Raw genomic sequence first — 20,174 nt, forward strand, 5'->3', positions numbered from 1 at the left:
ACCTCACGACAAATTCGAAATATCCCCAACTAACCAGAGTCAAACCCATAAATTGACAGAACAATTCCACTGTCCACATTTTAGTGCCCCAAAGCAGGCGGCGTCGGAGGCGTCGGAGCCTTTGCCAGAAGTCTAGTACTCTCACTCGTCTTAGGCGGCCGTCTATTCTTAAACTTTGCCGCGGCCCTCTTATCACTGTAACAAATAAAAACCATGGTAAAAGTGCACGCCGCACCAAGAAAGCCGAAAATGCTAGCGATGACAATGCCCGCGGTGCCGACCTCGTTGTGCAGCTTCATGCACACGTCGTTGCCGGAATCAGGGTGGATCGTGCACATCATGCCCGGGGCGCAGGCGCTGGATGTTATGTTTGCGGGGGCGCAGCTGTAGGTTTCGATGTTACCATTGCGTGTTCGGGTGGAGCAGAATGTTGTGTGCTCGACGGTTGTGCTGAAGCATGATGCACCGATCTTTTCGCTAGAATATGTCGAGTATGTGACTTGGTCGCTGCTGATGTATGAAGTCTCGGTCATTTCATCGCTCGATGAGGGTTCGGTCGTTGCCGAATCTTCAGACTCTGTCTCTGTGGGGAGAGTCTGGGTAGGCAGCGTTGGAGATGGTACGGTGACGGATGGTACGGTCGACTCCTCCTTGGTCTCTTCTTTTTGTGTGGTCTCGGGCTCCTTCGTCTCCTTCACTTCTGTAGTTTTTTCGGCTTCGGTCGGCTTCTCCTCTTGGGTCGTTTCGGCGACCTTCGTCTCGGCAGGTTCTTCCTTCGTTTCCTCTGCATCTTTTGTCTCAGCCGGTGCCTTTGCGTCGTCCGATTCCTTGGAATCGTCTTCTGTCGCCTGGGCGGCCGCAGCGTTGGTGGTAGCGTCCGCCCGTCGGACCCATTGTCGCAAGCGTTTGACTAGCCCATGGTCGCGTGCGTCGTCATTCCAGGCGGCGGAAGAGTGTGGGCAAACGTCGTCGTCCCAAAGGGCGCTGACTCCTCTCGGTTCGTGGTTTTTGTTGGAATCATGGCAGTTGATTGAATCGGTGTCGTAGCGTTCCAGGTATTCCCCTCGGGCATCGGCAAGGGCATTTGCCCAAGCGAGCAGTGCTAGCGCAGGAAGAAGCCGCATGTTTGAAGGTAATGAATGATCTGATCAGTAAAGACTGTAGCACTCTGTCGGGGATGGCATTTGATATAGGCAGCCAGCGATCAACAACATGCCATCTGCCCAGGGCCAACAAACAGCATCAAAAAGATTATGATCTTCACGACATGTTTCTCCCATGAGCTGCTTTGTCAAAGCTGCTATAAAAAGATTCCACCTCCACGTCTCGTGTCCCCTTGCGTGTTCCCTGCATACGAGGGGCCATTAAGAGCCACGGGCGCAGCTTAGTCACGCCTGTGGTATTTTTAACTGGCGATTAATCAGGCGGAGTAGCCTGATGATCGCAGCTGGGTACGAGGCATTCGTCATCCGGGTCTGCGGGAGGTCGTATTCACAGTTTGTACGGGCCTACTCTATTCCGCTGTCTGCCGTTTGAAAGGCGGATATCGCAGGTCTATCCAAGGCGGTGCGGTAGTTGAAGCTGCAGGACCTTGGCATCCACGGCACCTGAGCACCCCTAAACGTCAACAGAAAATCGCCCATTCCTTTTTCAGGTCGAAAGACCGAGGCCGGCCCTCAACGAACTGGGGGACGACAGCCCCTCGTTCAGCGCTATTGTCTGCAGGGTAGGGGAAGAGGTAAACGCGACTTCTGACACCCAACAAAAACCCTCTTCTTCGTCACACCATCTCCAGAAGGATAAGTTCATTTGGCAGTTTATTGCCTATCTGACATGACTATTGACCCGGTAGAGATATCAATAGATCAATCATATTCTTTGCTACTCAACATCTCGCTTCAACAGACTAGAATGCAGCATGCGCTTTGATCTAGAACATGGGGCAATGAGTTCAACTAGCCACCACCAACATAGTAGATCCATCGACTAGACTCATGATGATGGCCCATACAAAAGACGGATTTCCATTCTGTTTGCACTGGGTTGGAAACTCTTCAGCTCTACTTTATATCTCATACATCTTGCTTCTCTTTCAAATTGACAGAAATGGCGTCAGTTGAGGTTAATATTCTCTCCATCACGAGGGTCTTTGACGAGCTTTCGTCCCCAATCGAGCGACTGCTTAGAAACCCAAAGGGCAAGGTAGACGGTGATGAGCAATCAATCACCCGTTTTTTCCTCGATGACGACTTCTTCTACCATGTGCAGACTTACGTCAAGACTGGCATGGAGTTCCCCGATGATGAACATCTCTTTGAGATGGTCCACCCGCCCACCTACTTCAAAACCTGGCTCCAGGAGGATGTAGAATACAGAGTGAGGATGACCTTGGAGATCAAGATCCTGCTAACTGATTCTTTTCACCCAGAGAATGTGGCAGGGGATCACTACCGTCAGCCAGCATTGTAGGAGCTCTCTCAACGAAGCCATCTATCCCATTGTCGGCCTCTGTCAGTTGCCATACCCTAACTTCGCCTTGGAAGGTAGGTAAAGCTTTTCGATAGCCCACCACATTGCGGAATATGCGTCTTCTGCCGTCAACATAATTGAAGTGCTACTTGACCCGCTCCGCATCATTTCTGACTACACTATTCCCTTTTCCAGTTTCGAGGCCGAGGATGCTAGAGAAAATATCAAAGGAATACTGCAGCTCCTCCAAGATAACAGCCGCGAGACATCTAGGAGGTCGACCCTAGTTCTTAAGGCGATCGAGATAGTATGTATCTCATCTGGTTGCATAGGTACTCTAGCTAATCTTGTGTTGTCTAGTTTGCTACCACGATTCTGGAAGATGAAGTGGTCCTCAGGGCCCTAGATGAGCTATTGAGTAACCGGGTGCCAAAGGATGCAGGCGTTGATGATTGGGAGAAGCAGAAGGCCCTGCAAACTATAGGTAAGCCTGGCGATTCCAGATACGATCCTTAACAAATACTGATAAAAGATGCCATTCTAGAAAAAGTCAATACCTTGGCTTCAAGCAGCAAGGTTGCCCTTGCTCATATCAGCGCCATGAGGAAGGCCCTGGCTGACATCCACGGTTGGCAACACCTCCATCACTGCTCTTGAGCGACTCGCTAATCTGTCACCTCATAGACGCGCTGGTCATGATGGATACAACTGCCGAAATCATGATCAGGGCTGTCTCCCTCCTGAGTGACCAGGCCCGCCCGGAGCGTGCAGGTTACGGTGTGGTTGGGACAAAGCTAGAGAAGGCTGCCGGGACTTGCAAGCAGGTTTGTATGCCCCCTCGCGGACCCAGAGTGTTGGAAATAATAATTGGAATCCAGGTTGTTCAGCTCGCGCGAGAGTTTGCCAAGCAGGCTACTCGATCTTGAGGACACTCAATCATTCACGGCTTGGAATGTAGGATGCGCTAGAAGTCATTTCTGTAAAAAGGCAGACATTATCCATCTATGCCAGATCCTATCTCATAACCACGCGGCCTCATTTTTCGTAAAGAAAGCTAGGCACTTGGAGATTGAAAGATCATGCCCGCCATCCACGGCTTTTTGAACAACACAACTGCTTTAACAAGTATTGTAGGGAGCTTTGCCGCGTACTTGGTTAGTGGGAATAAGAAGAATGCTTGCGGGAGGGAGATGGCAGGCATCTCGATTGTTCTTCAAAAGTCTAAAGTTATTACGGCTCAGGGAACCCTGATTGGACAATGGTTCAGCTGAACGCATAGTGAATGATATATGCGCAATGCTGATGCCCGCTTACGATGGTACCTTTGAGATAAGCTGACAGCATCGGAGGCCTCGAGACTAGCTTCGCCCTGGCCGTCAACCCCATCACTAGCAATTTAGTTTAATGGAAGAAAGAGAAGAATGCCGAATACCTGGTGTAGTATATATATTAAGGACTTTGCGCCTCGGGAGTTTACTACGCTCCAAGAACAAACCCACCACCCACATTGCCATCTTCAACCACCCGCGTTCCACATTCACCACAAACAACAGGCTCGTTTAGAGACACAACCAACATTCACACGAAGGAAATCCAAATTCACAACATGTCTGACAAAGAGACATCAGTCAACCTCAAAGCCTACAACATCAACGGCTACGATGCACCAGACCGCTGCGAAAAGTGCGAGGTCTCACTCCCCGACGAAGACGCCCGTCGTCAGCACGTGAGCGAGACGCGCCACCGAGCTTGCCCCTTCTGCGAAAAGTACGTGCCCGTTGGCGGATTCTACGTGCACTGCGATATTGTCCACCCACAGGAGCACTGGAACGATCATCAGGTTGCGTACCAGGACAAATTCGATAGGCAGCAGGCGCCTTCGTGGTTGGGAGTGAAGGAGTGAAGGTGTCGACTGTAGAGGATGCATCACTAGGTTGAAAAATGTGTCCAAGCATGGTTTTGATTGGGGATCAAGGGGAGAGGGGAATGCGGCATTTGATATACTATTGGCGTCTGAAGCGGGAGCGTTATTTGCGGGACTGGACGAAGACAGAGACTTGAACCTGTTATCACTTGGACTGTGTGCCTTGTCCACAAAATATGCTCACTAAGAATGTGGCTAACTCAAGCTTGAGCGCTTCCCGAGTTGTATGAAAGTTGCGCTCAAATTAAAGCCCATCTTCACTTCTGTGGACATCCATTAAGCTTCCCCGATAAGCTTATTCCGCCAACGGCTTCATTCCCTCAAAAGGATCAACCCTCTTTACCGCTCTCATGTGCCTCTCAAACGTTGGCGCAGCAGCTAAAGACGCCCTCCTGCATCCGTCCACTCACAGCTTGGCAGTGAGTTCAGCTGGCCGGGGTAAGACGCTGCCAAGACGCCTCTACCGGGACTCGCATGCGCGGTGAAATTGAAGGGTCTTGATTGTTTCTCTGACCCCTTCAAGATCGTCGGAAATGGGGGTTTTAACTGGTCGTTGCGAAGCGAGGATCGTGGGATTTTGTTTTCCGCGGCGCTTCAGTGTGACGAGGGTCTCTGGCACAAGTCAGCCCATTGTCTGCCTTGCAGCTATCAGCCACAGGGCCTGGACCCTGTTGGACGAAGGTGATGATACAAATAGATGCCTACTAGCTGATGAGAGAATTTTCGTAAATTGTTCGGGTGTTTGCGTTGCTTGTCTACCTGCACCCAGTGAAAGCAAACTCCAGACACAATGAAGAGCGTGGCATACTTGGGTGTGATAAATCTTGGTATTTGCTCCTCCGTTTGCTCTGACAAGCTTCAAGCTAATCATGTCTTTTGAACAGGCATCTTTGCCCTCTCCATCTGTGTCCTCGTGGGCTGCAGGAGCAACATGGAGAAAAACTACCCTATTATCAACTGGCCACAGTCAACGATAGAGCTCATCTGGGGAACAGAGTGCACCAATGCCACGGCTGACTACATGCCTGACCTATACAGACTTGGCACATCTGGTAGGAGGCACCCTTTAGGTCCGTAGAGGCCTGGTTGACATTGTTATAGGAATATGCAGAGTCGTAGACGGCAAGACTTCCTGCAAGTCGAAATTTCCGCCGTCTCTCAACCTTGCTCGAGCCATTCTCGAAGACCTTTCAGAGGCAGAGTCATCCGACATCATCAAGGAGTGTCGAAAAACAATCGACAAACCAATCAACCACCGCACAGCCGAAAAACTAGGCATCGCCATGGTCTCGTTCATCATCGCCTCTATCTTCCTCAACATCATCTCCGTCATTGTAGCCGCAGCTGCCGACTCAGCCTTTGGCCTCCCGGCAACGAGTGTTCTCGTGATAGACGCGCTGTTCATCTTCACATCGCTTATAATGTGCATCGCTATGATGAACTTTGAGGGCGGAGGCTATCTCAAGAACGTCAGTGGGAGGGACTTTTCGGACAGGGAGATGATAGGTGTCGCCATCTGGATGTTATTCGCAATGTTGGTTGCCCGTGTCTTTTCTAACCCTTGGTTGTTTGTGGGTGCCCTCATGATTATTTTACCTATAGTGCTCGTGTTTGTTCTTTTCTTGGTCCGGACGCGGGGGTTCTTTGCTGTGGTTCGAGCTGCGGTTGCAGAGGGATGATGTTCGAATCAAGTCTTCAAATTAGAAAGCAAATGGGACAATCAGTTCAAGAAGGGAATTGAAAGGCTCGTGAAAAGGGCGATCAAGTTATGCAAGATCTTGAATATAGTTGCGTGTTTGCCGTTAAGGATGTCCGATTCAGTGATTCTGCTCTACGAAACTCAGAGACGGGGTCAAGTCTACCATATTATAATAGCCCAACATTGAAGACCTCGAGCCCAGAGACTACCATCGTCTATCCAAGGCGTTGCTTCCGCTCATTCCCTTGCGCTGTCTTGATAAACGGCGAAAGGCTCAGTCAGCACTTAGCAAGACACATCTCGCGACGAAACCCCAACCTTAGACTGATGACAAGCAGTCTACACTATCACAAATTCTCGATCTGACTCTCGAGAAAGGTCTTTGTGTGCGTCCGGAGAGTGGCGATTCTCAAAGAACCCTATCCTCCTGAAGCATTGTGACTTATCTTCTTCTTGTAATACCAACCCCACTTGGCCTTCGCTCGAGCGACAAAGGGAGAGGCAATATACCAGTCCTTTCCCCTTCGATTGCATTTCACCGAAAGAGGCCCAATCGTCAAACCAGATATCTGCTATTATTGTGCCAAGGGGGTCGTTCATCCCAGCAGAGGTACTGTATAGAGTATGCGTATCGTGCTGGTCAAGATATGCTGCCGTTGCTGGTCCACGGATAACCAGCCTTCCTTCTTTGACCATGCCGAAACGGTCTGCTGTGGCCAGGGTCATTTTACAATCCATGATCTGCGCAACATACGTTTCGTCGCCACTGAGGCTGGTACTCTGCCATCTGACATTGCCATCGATTGACGCCCAGGACCAAGATGGCGCTCTGTCATCATGATAACCATCGTCAGCTTCACCCCACATTAATGAATGGAAACCCTCGTCGCGCCTCCATAGAAGCCCTGGCACCAGGTGGTTCCTCCACAGTCCGGCAAGGTATTCCCCTCCACTGTGCTTTGTGAGAAGGTCCCACCGTCTCGCCAGTCCTGCAATTGCTGGAAGCTTGTCTCTCGGGTTCGTTAAATTGCGACAGCAATAACTCATAACTATGATGAACCAGTGAGAGGGCGGGGCGAACTCTTCCTGAAGGGGGAGCCTATATTTGAGCACCAAATGGCCGATTGGTAGTTGCTCTTCAGTCGAGGATGTAGGTGTCCATCTGACCACCGTCGATTCTCCTCTTTCTTTTGACATGCTTGTACAGTAGAAGTGAAGGTGGTCCGTAGAGAAGGTCAACAGCCTGGAGGAGAGCAGCCACTCCTGGAGTGCCCACCCGCGCGAGTTGATGGGCAAGTCTTTGAAGCTCATTTCCGGCTGGAGCAAGAAAATTTCGGCGGTTTTTCTCTCATTCTGCCCCTGTTCATTTTCTTCGTGTATGAATGGGAGGCGGAACCTTGTCTGTGGCTTGAAGAGACCACCGCCACAGTCTGGAGCACTGCCCGCGACGATTGTGAAGTAGGCATTTCCATACACGCTGTCCATCCTTGCTGACTCCCTCTCCCAATCTTGACGAGCCTCCCGACAATCGCCCTGCAAGATACAAAGTGCATCTATCCACAGGTGGCTGCAGCCGAGGTCTCTGGCCACTTGCACTGAATCCCGCAAGGTTGGGGGCATCTCTTTGATCGAGAACCCTTCGCATCGATTTTTGTAAGAGGTTGGAGTAGTGGCGAAATTGAGGTAGGAACCCCAGCAATACGACAATGCAACATATCTGACGCCCCTCTCTGAGAGTTTCATGTCCTGGACCTTTTGATCGTTGACCGACGTGACGAGCTTTACTATATCACCAGGGAGACTGATATCCAGGAGTCTAGTTGGAATGTTGAGAGATGATATCCTGCCACAGGTATGATTTTCAGCACAAGCCTCCAAGAGACGCTTGCATCTCCACGCAGGCCAGTGATGAGGACGGTATGCTGCGAACACCTGTTAGTTGCGCAATTCAAGAGGTTTAGGATAAAGGGGAACTGACAGGGAGAGTAGTCGAGGCCGAGTTTGCTAGATATCCTCGAGCCCGCTCGGCAGGTCAGTGTACCCTGCTGATACACAAGAGTAATGACCTCGCCTTCTGCAATTCGGGTGTGGCGGTAGACTTTCGGATATATGCTACGAAAAATCACCGAACAGAGGCGACATCCTGATTCTGAGGATTTCTTGGTCTGTTCGACTGTCCCCATACTTAAAGTCCAGGGCCGCTGAGGACTGGGTATAATAGTCGCGGAGCATTTTGAACAACTCCTCTCTAGCCGGGTTCGTTAGCATGGGAAATGGTGAACTGTGGAATGGGATCTGCTCATCTCTCACCAGCCAAAGTCCCAGCAGGTGGGTTGAATCGCTGTGGGTCTTGGGGAGACATTTGGCTCGGATGGAAACGATGTTCGTGTCTCGTCTAATAATCCACAAGCCGTGAGCTTAACCAATACACTATACTCAGTACTGGGCAACGCAAGGATGGAGAATCGGGTAGTGTTGAAGGTCGAAGGAGGCAACTGAGCACAGGAATGCGGAGACGCGGGGTCGAGGGTTGAAAAAGAGCCTGCCTGTCTCACGTGAGGATGATACCAAGGCGCTCTGAGTTCTTTGTTTTTGTGGCTGACGGCTTCTTTTGGACGCGTTACCCAGCTTACAAAAAGTACCAAGACACTACTGTATGTAATTGGCTAAAAGTCTAGCTGACCTAGTCTATTGGGATTGCGTGTTAGAATAAAAAGGGTTAGCACTCAGAAGCCTGTTGGGTCTTATATTTCAATATTACGGTTACCTTTTTAAACCTGAAGGGTTGGAAGGTAATGGACATCTTGGCAGGTTACGGTCCACGATATTTTACAGAGTTGGTTTTGTATTCCATCATCCGTTGATAACTGTATTTTTGGTTATTGTGGCTCACGATGATGGCTAAAGATTCTTTTTGTGAGCTTGTTGATGTCTCTAAAGGAAATGGCCAACCGCGATCTTCTGGCCCAGTTAACCCATCAAGGGCCAGGCTTCAAGTATAATAATGAATATATTATTAATACCTTATAGCATCATATCCTAATGCTAATATAGTAGCTTTTTGTAAGCTTTTTTACTGCTTATAATAGAAGACTTATACTTATCTGCATTCATAAAAGGTTAAACCTCTCAGGGGTATTTAACTGCTCTAACTTCCGTACGAGAAACAAGAGAGAATAGGCTAACTATAATAACACGGAGCATATGAGCAAAGGGTGCCCTTAGCCAACACCTCTTTCTTTGGAGAGAGAAGCGCGATTATCGACAAAAAAAAACACCCGAGCTCACAAAGGTTCCTCTTAAAATAGCTCGTCCAATTTCTATGTCACTCTACCCACATCCTCTCACACTTGCTGCTATCAAATGCCTCCCCAGACATGATGCCATGAACATACGTCTCACCAACCACCTTCCACCGCTTCCCAGAAGGTCTAAAGGCCATTGGTGCCTTGCAGCCATTAACCAGAAAGATCTTGTCCCCAGGCTTGAGGTTAGGCGGCCCAAGACCCACGTAACCACTTGATGTCCTGAACATGACTCTCCCCCATCCAGCAGAAGCGTCAAACAGCCAGGACGGGTCTGTGGTGTAGAATCTAACGGTCGCTCCTATAGAAAGAAGTGTGTCCCATAAGGTGAGGAGGGCAGCTCCAACTTGATTGCCAAACAATCGCTTAGGAAGAAAGCTTGTTAGCATGACAACACGGTTGTCAAAGGCGTCAAACTGTGCATTCTCGTCTTCCACACGAACAGGGTTGTACAAAGTGAACCACTTCATTGTTCTCCAGAACATCTCGCGTCGAGGCTGCCCCGTGGGTTCGTAGACACCCGGGGAGTCGAGCTGAGCAACTTCACGCCAGGTGATATAGGCTCGAAACGTTTGTGTCCAAGCCCACTCATCAGCATCAGGCATGCCGAATCCCACGGCCACAACTTCATCCACCTCTGCTCCCAGAAGTCCCAGAACCTTGTCGTTCTCGATAAACTCGACCTCTGCCTTGGAATCTTTGGTGGCACGAGCCGGACTGGGGATGCTGGCCCTGTGGTTATGTCCAGAGTAGGTCCAGGACCACCACTGTTGCATCTGGTCATGTTCCCAATCGAGTGACCATGACGGAAGATTGGTCTTTGAGTTGGGTCGAACGCCGCGACTCCGGACAAGAACACCGAGATCAGGCCGTGCTTTCAGAACCGCAGTCGTAAAATCGAGATAAACATCGGCAGCGTCTTTGGAATAGTCCACAGTAATGTCGATATAGTCCCTTTTTCTAACAAAGGCAAGGACTCCATAGATCTTGTCCCGAGGATTGGTCGCCGAGGAAGCCTCGTTCAGCGCAAACGCAATAAATAGATCCATAGCAAGATCCCTCTTCCAAGAAACCCGATTAACGAAAGGTGCTTCAGCATGAGTTGGAATAATATCGGCCTTGGAGTTCCAACTCCAGTAATCAGTGAGGTGCGACCAGCTGATTTCGTCTTCACCACACTTGACGATGGCATCCGGGGAAACGGTTGCCTCTTGCAAGATCCACACGCGAGAGAACCACTGCCTCTTCCAGAGATACTCAAATGCCAAGGCATCATAGATTCTGTCCCAGAACCAGTTCTCATCGAGTCTTCTGTCGCTCGCTGCTGTTCGTCCAGTGGTTTGACCGAGGTTATGCTCTGCATGTCTCCAGCAATCCACCGAAACCCTGGTAAATCCAAGAGGCCATGCATGGGAGTATTCCAAAAGAACCTTGAGCACACGAAGCGCTCTCCTAGTCAGGAAGTTCGACGGCCCTAGCCATATAACAGCTCTTTGACATGTCTCATAAATCTCCCGCATGAGAGGAACCTGGACGTTCTTTTCGTTATTGTCCGTCTGGTTGATGCATACCGCATCAATCCACATGCAACGGGACTGACTAGCCTCTCTCAGATTCTTCAAAGCCGAGTAGAGGTTTGGTCCAACAGGAAAGTCATGCCCGTTGACAGAGATATTTTTCTGCCCGGTTGCTGTACCCCAGCAGTAAGACAATGCCTCATAGTGTGGCTTGTCAGACAGTCGAACATTCCTGATTCGGCATGATATTGGACCCGGCCCGGGCAGTAAATCCAAGACGCGGATTTCGTCTGGCGAGGCGAGAGGCTCGTAGCTGAAGGAAGACATGGTGATGACGGGTGATGAAAGGTCAGACGATGCTGCCTGAGAAGGATCAACCTGGGCGCTTAACGTCTTCTGTCCGATGACTAAGCCCACAACTTTGTGAGAGCATCACACAACCCCTGTCTTCTGGACCTCTGTGGTTTCAGAATAGCTTCAACGCCATGCAACGGAGAGGCTGCCACATCGACGATCCAAGTATTCCCGTGAAGTGGGCGTCTTATCGGCTTTGACTAGGGTTAGTTGCAGTTAGCCGAAGCGAGCCCTCTTCCGTCAGTGACAGCCTTGTCTTAGACATTGCCACATTCCCGGATCAAGCATCTGACGAATGCAGCGCCACATCCCGAGAACTGGAATCAGGTATTAATTAATTCTTCCAGTCATTCTTCAATAAAAGCCCTGCTCATGCCAAAGAATCACAGAGTCCAGATCCACTGTCCACGCAATCAGGGCCCCAACACCCTCTCCCAAGACGGGAATAGCGTCAACCGACTAGCAATAAAAATCAGCCACCATGCCAGGAACGCACGCGCTATTGACTGTTAACCTGCCCCGTGGCGTCGATAGGGCGCTTGCTTAATTGTCCAGGCCTTCCAATTCAGCTTTCAGCTCCGTCTTATCGGGCGGGAGAGACAATAGCGGCTGCTGCGGTTAGAAATGATCCAGACCCTTTCTGTTTGACGCCTTCAATCCATCCTCTTCCGGGGGTTGCCAAGTCGATAGTTTCTGTCATGGAAGGGAATATTTAGGTCCACGAGTCCCCTCGACCAGATCCCTTGAGGGAGAGAGGATTCAGCATTGTTGAAGCCATCAATCGCAGGTCTTGGGTGTATCTTGCACCCTTTTTCTGTTATATATTCTTGTGCGCAAGCACCCACTTCATTCCTTATCATTCGCTTTCCTTCATTCAGCCTTCACCATGTCTTATCGCTGGATTATTGCAGCCCTCGCCTACTTGGTGACCATCGCCGCAGCCTGGCAGGCTCCCGCATATAGCGGCTACACTCGTGTCTGGTACGACCCGTTCAGAGGAAACTGGGGCGTCTCAGTGAACCAAAACACATGGAACGTCATCAAGAAAGACAAGAACTATAACAACGAACTTCAACGATACACCGGAGATCAGCGCAATCTCCGCCTCAGTGGTAGAAGCACCCTCCAGCTAGTCCCTCAGTACACTCCCTCAACAATCAGCAACTGGACATCTGCTCGTATCGAGAGCAAATACACCTTGACTCCAGCCGTCGGCAAGATCACCAGAATCGAGGCTAGCATCAAATTTGGCACCAACTCGGCGACGCGCAAGCAGGGCATCTGGCCTGCCTTCTGGATGCTCGGCGACTCCAACCGACGAGGCGTCGCGTGGCCCGCCTGCGGAGAGATCGACATTATGGAGAACATCAACGGCCAAAGCATCGGATACGCCTCTCTTCACTGCAACAAGGCCCCTGGTGGTATCTGCAACGAGCCCACTGGTCTTGCTGCTCAGACTCCTCTACCCGACACCAACTATCACGTCTGGCGAGTGCAAATTGACCGCCGAAACAGCAACTGGAAGTCACAATCCATCACATGGTACATGGACGGCAGGGTATTCCACAAGGTGACTGGTGCCAAGATCAACGACGCCAAGACGTGGAAGGCTCTCGCCTACAGCCCATTGTACATCATCCTCAACGTCGCCGTTGGGGGCGACTGGGTAAGCTCTTCCCCGGCCAGACAAGGTTAGACAGCCGCTAACGAGTTTTTAACAGCCCGGCAACCCCAATAAATACACATATGGAGATAGGGGTAGTATGATGGAAGTAGGATATGTCGCTCATTATATATCCAAGTAGACGGATTCAAAAAAAATATTAATGTGTTTCAAGTTCATGAAAACTTTGTATGCCTTGAAGGGTTACGAGTAAACAAGCCGGCCTTGATATTGACCATACTTGCATGGCAGAAACCTGTTATGGTCTGCACTAATACTTCGGCTCGACGTGACACACCCCAAGTTGCAGACCTATGCAACGGAAGTTGGTCTAGGCTCGTGACCTCTTGGATGGTATCTTTTAACTAAAACGCTAGACTTCTGGTACACGGGGTTGCCTAACATGAACTGCTTAAGCGCTTGGAGCTGTCCCGATGCGACATCAGGCCTGTCGTGGAGCCCGTCCAGCATTCGGTGATGCGGTTGCCGGCTCTTCTACTGTAGGCAGCAGAAGTTTAAAAAAGGCCACTGTGTTAGCATTGGGATATTATGCTATGATGTGTTGATACTGTCTTCTTTGTTATAGTTGAAGCCCGGCCCTTAATAGGTTAACTGAGCCAGAAGATCGCATCCAACTGCCGTTGCTCGTCAATGCAGCCGCTGAGGAGAGCAACACTCGCCGACGCGTTCTGGAAGACCTGATCCATTGACTGAATTCCAAACTCCTTATCTTGGCTGTCATCGCGTTGCTCAATACATTCTTGATCGATCCAGACCAGCTTGTAGTTGTGGCGCCCGGCAAAAGACATGGCGCGTTCGAGGACGTTGGTAGGGGCCAGGTTTGTCCGCGAACCTGCACCCGTCTTTGTATGGACCGTGAAGCACTCGTCCAACGGTTTGTCCGGCAGACCGTCGTTTTTAGGCCAGCGGTATGAAACTGCAACATAATCATTGCAGCGCTTTACATCCCCGGGCGCGGTGAGGTGCAGTGCTTGGCGTCGGCCATTCGGCTTTGGGTCGCTGGGGAATGGATTCTTTTTACAAAATCGCAGGGCCGTATTTTGGCGTCATCTGAGGATCTTTCGTCGTTGTTGACGTCGTCGTCGTAGTCTTCATCATACGAAACGTCCCTTCCAACCACAAGGCTGTCCAACTGTATTGGTTCTGACGCTGGTTTATCGCCGCAGGTGATGAAGCGGAGATTCTGTGCCCACTGTTGGGCTGAAGATTGAGGAATGATGTAGGGCTGGATTTCCCAAATCCACTCCTTCATGCTCACGGGACCGATATGAATGTCCTCAAGGCTTTTGTGTAGATCGCGCAGCATGGTGCATCACTTGGTTTGACGAGTAGTTATCGATTAACCTAGGTAGGAAGGTCTATAATAATAAATAGCCTCGCCTCTTAGTAGGTTAACCATCAGCGGGTACCAACATGGCGCAGCTTGCATTCGTGCTCCAAGCCACCTCAGCCTACCGGTGAGAAGGCGGTCGCCTAGGCTGACCACCGGCAGAGAACGAACCAGTCGATTATCGGGCTTCTCTTGATAGTGCTATCGTCTTGCAATAAGTCCCACATACTTCTGTGTTGCCCAGAGGGCATCAGGATTGTGGTTCAAAACGCCGTCTGTGTTTCCCATCTTAACTACTAAAGTGCTTTACTCATATAGCCTTCAGGCGATGCTAAGCTGGCAACGCGACACCTCGGGCACGGCAGCCGACATGGTAGCCGCGATGCTGATATGAGATCTATATGTTCGTAGTCACAGTTTATATAGAAAACTCCTACATCTGTCGTCTTGAATCGAGTTTCCATGTCACCCGCCACTCTGCCTGAAAGTCACCGAGGATACTTCCTTGGCAATGATTATCCATCCTAGAATATGGCATTGCGATATCCTCACCAGTCTTCCTGTCCTTGCGTGCCCAAGGCTTACCTTTGTGAAGCAGCGGCCGGGGCCTGGCCCGAAGTATAAACCCGACCAATGTCGGCTCCCCTGAGATTGATTGGGTTTTCTATTCGGAGCCCTTCACTGGTACGATATTGGGTTTTAATCCCGTCATGTTTCAAATCATCCGATCCGTGCGTAGGGACTAAAATATCCGATTAATTATGCATCAATCAGATAACACCTACGCTCGAGCATCCATGTCTTGACTCGTCATCTACTCCGTAGCCCAGTCCTTATTAATTTATCATGTCAACCTCGGTATTACTCCCATGGATGCAAATCTTCGAGAAGGGGCGATCTAGCCCTTCTCAAAATACTACCCCGAAGCTAGTGGTGCAGGGTCTGGAGCGCGACCCTGAAACTATCTACACGCCAAGCTCTCTTAGTACCGATTATCCGATCATGGCTGTGGGCCCCAATACCGTGTTCCGTGATCCATGCAGCACAGTTAATACAAAAACCAGCGAACGAGCCACCATCAAGCTGCCAAGAGGATCACTATCAGTCTACGGCTTCCTAACAACTTGATTACTTTATTACGTTCCACAATGAGATTCGAAATCGTTTTTACTTCCGCACTTGCGGCTTTTGTTCAATCTGCTTCGGCCGCTGGCGTCACTGGTGCCGCCGAGGGCTTTGCCAAGGGCGTTACCGGTGGTGGCTCAGCCAGCCCCGTCTACCCCACGACAACTTCACAGCTGGTCTCCTACCTTACCGACTCGTCTGCCCGAGTCATCATCTTGGACCGAACCTTTGACTTCACCGGCACTGAGGGCACCTCCACCGAGACTGGTTGCGCTCCTTACGGTACTGCTTCCGCCTGCCAGGTCGCTATCAACAAGGACAGCTGGTGCAACAACTACCAGCCCAACGCCCCCAAGGTCAGCGTCAAGTATGACAAGGCTGCGTTGAACCCTATTGTCGTTGGATCCAACAAGAGTCTTGTTGGTGTCGGCAGCAAGGGTGTTATCAAGGGCAAGGGTCTTTACATTGCCAAGGGTGCCAAGAACGTCATCATTCAGAACATTCACATCACTACCCTCAACCCTCAGTACGTCTGGGGTGGCGATGCTATTGCCCTGGATAACACCGACCTCGTCTGGATCGACCACGTCACTACCTCCCTGATTGGCCGTCAGCACATTGTTCTCGGCAACGGTCCCAGCAACCGAGTGACCATCTCCAACAACAAAATCGACGGTGCTACCTCTTGGTCTGCTACTTGCAACGGTTACCACTACTGGGGCCTTTACTTCACTGGCTCTGCTGATGTATGTATACTTACTTATCTCTTGTCTACCTAATGCTAACTCCTCGACTAGACCGTCACCTTCAAGAACAACTACATCTACAAGACCTCCGGCCGTGCCCCCAAGGTCGGTGGAAACACCCTCCTCCACGCCGTCAACAACTACTGGTACGACAACGCCGGTCACGCTTTCGAGATTGGTTCCGGTGGCCAGGTCGTCGCCGAGGGCAATGTCTTCCAGAACGTCGTTGCTCCTATCGAGACCTCCAGCTTCGCCGGCAAGCTCTTCTCCAGCCCTAGCACCTCTGCTAACGCCGTCTGCTCTTCTTACCTCGGCCACACTTGCCAGGTCAACGGCTTCGGAAGCTCTGGCACCCTTTCTGGCAGCGACACCGACTTCTTGGCCAACTTCAAGGGCAAGAATGTCGCTTCTGCTGCTGCTTACTCGACTGTCACTGGTCTCTCGACTAGCGCTGGATTTGGCACCATTTAAGTCTTGAGTCGAGCCAGCCAACTCTTGCATCTCAGTATATCTATTACTTAATCCCTAGATGGGATTTCTCTTTTATATATGTTTCCTATATAAATAGGAACTGACTGGTAGACAGGCTATCATAGTATAGCTATTAACACAAGTTATAGAAATATATATAATTTAATTATAAAATTTACTTATATTTTTTAAAATAACCTTAAGGTAAAAATTATAAAAATATATTAAATTAACCTCTAATATATAAATATCTTATTATATAAAAAATTACTTATAATTTATATTAAATCCCGTACTTAGGGGGTTAATTAATAATAAGTTATTTTTTTATTTATTATAAAAAGAGAATTATAACTCATAATTATATTATTATTGTAATTACTTTAGCTGTTACGGTTGCGCCTTCTAAGGACGTGATTCCTAGAGGTGCACGGTAGCCGTGATATACCGCGTTCGGCAGTCATGACCTTGATGGATCGAGGTCATAGGTGACCTTTTGGTCAAGTGGCCAATTGGCCTTGCTACCCTGTAGCCACTGCCTAGCTGCATACGTAACATTAGCTTTTTATAAATTAAATATTTATTTTAATAAAAGTATTACTAATAAATAATACTTAATTAAATATAATATTTTTATACATAATATTTAAGATATTAATATAATAATCTTTTTATTAATATAAATCCTAGGCTAGCTAACATAGGTTATTAAGCCCGCTAAGGACCTTAAGTCTCTAGATCATATCCCTAATCAGCGCACTACCGAGTTCGTCGATGGTTTAAAGGAGTTGCTCTGCGGTCCGGTCCCGGAGCAGGAGGCTAAAGTGTGGAAGCGCCTCTAGTCGCTGATGGGGTGGAGGGTTACACAATTTGATGATAGTATTGTCGGGCTTCCTAGTGTTGCAATTTGTGCCGGACAATCTGGAGTAGTGGTGGGGGTGATTTTCTGCGTGTTGATGGCTTGACTGCAAGGTGTGGTTGACTGGAGCATAGGACAAGGGGGAGGAACAGGGCGCACAATATTTTGACATATTTAGATATGAATATAGACATGATTTCCCAGTTCAAAGGGTATGCAGAATCCCCACTTCTTGTGCCAGCCATAACACAGGGTAGCGGCAACTGGGAGCAACTAGAAAACATCTATACTGAAGCCCACGAAGGGAACACGAAAGATCTGACAACAAACTTCTAATGACTTTTTATAGAGTAAGAAGTACAAAGACGGCTTGAATAAAGAAGTGAAAGGCGAGACCGCACGCGAGCTACGTGTTCTCCAATTGTCTCGACGATACTCGCTGGATGGGTGGCACCGTCGCGTAGTGCCGTGGCAACGCTCTCGAGGAAGAAGTCTTGCTTGATTTCTGGCGACTTCATAATCTCTGCTAACGGTTTCTGCCGCTCCATGAAGCAGCTATATATATATATATATATTGGCCTCGAGGTCAATGCGGTTCACCTTGTACTGTCCATTAGAGTCACGGACGAGCTGCTCGTAAAAGGCATCCACCTTCTCAATCTATGTCTTGAGCAGATCAAGCATCAGCTGCCCATACAACTAAGTCCGCAGGTTCAAAGCGCTCCCCTGGACGCTTTCAGCTCCCAGCCATCGATTTCAACATTGCTAACTATCTAGCCATCTGGGTGATGGTATTCAATCGAAAATTATGAGGACATAGTGGCGGAATTGGCTTTGTGTTGCTTGAGAACGTGCGACAAGAGCATATAAGGTTTGTTGGAGACGGCCGAGAGTTACATGTGTATTTTGGAGACCGCCTCGACCCCATTTTATTTCTCTTGCCGCCTTTCTCTAGGAATCGGGAGTGCCCCTCCTGCGCCTTCAGTCTCGGACTTGGCGGAGAGTCAGTCATTTGGGTACGTTCCGCGACCTTGGAGCCGCAGAAGCGTAGAAAGACGTAAAGGAGGGCAGTCCGAGCAGTTGATGCCTTCAAGTTTCCAATCCGAGTCAGTCTGCGCATAGTGCTCAAACGTCATGAGAGTATCCCTGGACGCGGCGTATCTCTGTGCACGCTAAGGATCGCTAACTTTTCATATTGCCCGTCTATATATATGATGAGCCCGCGTTCAAGTGAATAGGCGCTTTTGTCTACTAGAGGACTAATGAGCCACTAATCTCCCATGATTTCGTCACTCAAATATGACTCGTCCATCAACGCTAATTTCAGGACGAACCTAAATTGAGTCTTGGTAGCAAGACACAGCAAAGCGCCATGCTATTAAGAACGTCCCAGAAGACTATAGTCCGGTCCTTTGGCGGCCCTTTGTTAATCTCGATCATGAAGTCGTTTAAAGATAGCCGTGTGTAGGGGTTATGATGGAAGTAGGATATATCGCTCACTATATATCTAAGTAGATATACATAAAAATATTAATATATTTCGAGTTCTTAAATATTTTACATGCCTTAATGGGTTATAAATAAATAAGTCAGCCTTTATATTGACTCTATTTGCATGGCAGAATCTCATTATGGCTTGCATAAATATTATGCGACTTAGACTTAATGTCATACTTAAGTTGCAAAGCTAAGCATTAGAAGTTAGTCTAGGCTTATGACGCCTTTGATGGTATCTTTAGACTAAAACGCTAGACTTCTAGTACGCGGGGTTGGCCATGTGCTGCTTAAGCGCTTAGAGCTGTCCCTCTGCAACATCAGGCCTATTGTGAAGCTCGTCCACCATTTGGTGATGGCGTTGTGGGCGTTTCTCTAGTGGGTGAGAGGTGACGGGCGAGTTGTGCGCAAAAGGAGTTTTCTATACTCCAATAGAATTCTGTATACAACTCTTGAAGCACATATGAAACAACAAAACCCATAATCCAGATGGTCACAAGTATCGACGAGATGGCCCTTTCCGTGTCTAAGTAGCTAGTAAGGGATGGAGGACTTTCATCCCTGCCCCATTTACTCATCTCTCTCCGTGTCCTCGCCCTGCTCAGCCCGCTGTCTCACTCCGCCTTCAGAGAGACTCTCGAGATTCTCAGCCAGAAAAGACGGCACTGCGTCCGTCATTCCCCTGAAGAAGGGCTTGGTTGTGATCTCGCGTAGCTTTTTGGCGAGGACACGGCCCGAGAGGCGAAACAATCGGTCATCCCTCAACCCATGCTGGCGAGACCAGTCTGCGTTGAGAAAAATGTCGCCAACATGATGTACCTGCCGGAAGACGACTTGACCCTTTGTCTTCGCTGCTGCGATTTCTTCCAGGGCCAGAGAGGTGTACCACGACGCTTGTGGAGAGTTGGCCTCGTAGAGGAGAATACCCGGGTATCTCAAGGTCTGCCCATATACATGATATCCGTCTGAGCAGCTCCCTGGACAAAACCGAGTTCTGTATCATCGTTGCTGAAGACAGCCCTGCCCCAGGGGGTTGTTGAAGAATGGGGCAGAAATGTTGTATCCCAGAATGGTTTAGCTCTATCGATACACCGGAGGGCTCTCACTTCCGAAAAGTAGTCTCTAATTCAGTCATGTCCATCGTAGTGCGAGGACGGAACCGGTAGTGCTGGTACGACTCGAGGTTGACCACTCCCC

At 49.3% G+C, this 20,174-nt stretch overlaps 4 protein-coding genes and 1 pseudogene across 5 annotated transcripts, besides 1 other annotated feature; 3 read left to right on the top strand and 2 right to left on the bottom strand.

The window, feature by feature from the left end:
* Positions 1-80: 80 nt before the first annotated feature.
* Positions 81-1,124, bottom strand: NCS57_00819100 (uncharacterized protein; the record flags this gene model as incomplete). The annotated part of the gene is made up of 1 exon (XM_053058016.1): positions 81-1,124. One exon carries the CDS (start codon positions 1,122-1,124, stop codon positions 81-83), a length of 1,044 nt encoding a protein of 347 aa, XP_052911847.1.
* A 4,155-nt stretch (positions 1,125-5,279) lies between these two features.
* Positions 5,280-6,072, top strand: NCS57_00819200 (annotated as a pseudogene). Its single transcript has 2 exons — positions 5,280-5,445; positions 5,495-6,072.
* Positions 5,280-6,072: a sequence feature.
* A 3,345-nt stretch (positions 6,073-9,417) lies between these two features.
* Positions 9,418-11,241, bottom strand: NCS57_00819300 (HET domain-containing protein; the record flags this gene model as incomplete). Its single annotated transcript, XM_053058017.1, has 1 exon — positions 9,418-11,241. The coding sequence occupies one exon, from the start codon at positions 11,239-11,241 to the stop codon at positions 9,418-9,420; it is 1,824 nt and encodes a 607-aa protein (XP_052911848.1).
* Positions 11,242-12,154: 913 nt separating this feature from the next.
* On the top strand, positions 12,155-13,073 carry NCS57_00819400 (GH16 domain-containing protein; the record flags this gene model as incomplete). Its single annotated transcript, XM_053058018.1, has 2 exons — positions 12,155-12,934; positions 12,990-13,073. 2 exons carry the CDS (start codon positions 12,155-12,157, stop codon positions 13,071-13,073), a joined length of 864 nt encoding a protein of 287 aa, XP_052911849.1.
* Positions 13,074-15,430: 2,357 nt separating this feature from the next.
* NCS57_00819500 (Amb-all domain-containing protein) lies at positions 15,431-16,624 on the top strand (the record flags this gene model as incomplete). The annotated part of the gene is made up of 2 exons (XM_053058019.1): positions 15,431-16,153; positions 16,205-16,624. The coding sequence occupies 2 exons, from the start codon at positions 15,431-15,433 to the stop codon at positions 16,622-16,624; spliced, it is 1,143 nt and encodes a 380-aa protein (XP_052911850.1).
* Between the last annotated feature and the right edge of the window lie 3,550 nt (positions 16,625-20,174).

The sequence above is a fragment of the Fusarium keratoplasticum genome, chromosome 6 (assembly GCF_025433545.1).
Source record: "Fusarium keratoplasticum isolate Fu6.1 chromosome 6, whole genome shotgun sequence".
Taxonomy (NCBI): Eukaryota; Fungi; Ascomycota; class Sordariomycetes; order Hypocreales; family Nectriaceae; genus Fusarium; species Fusarium keratoplasticum.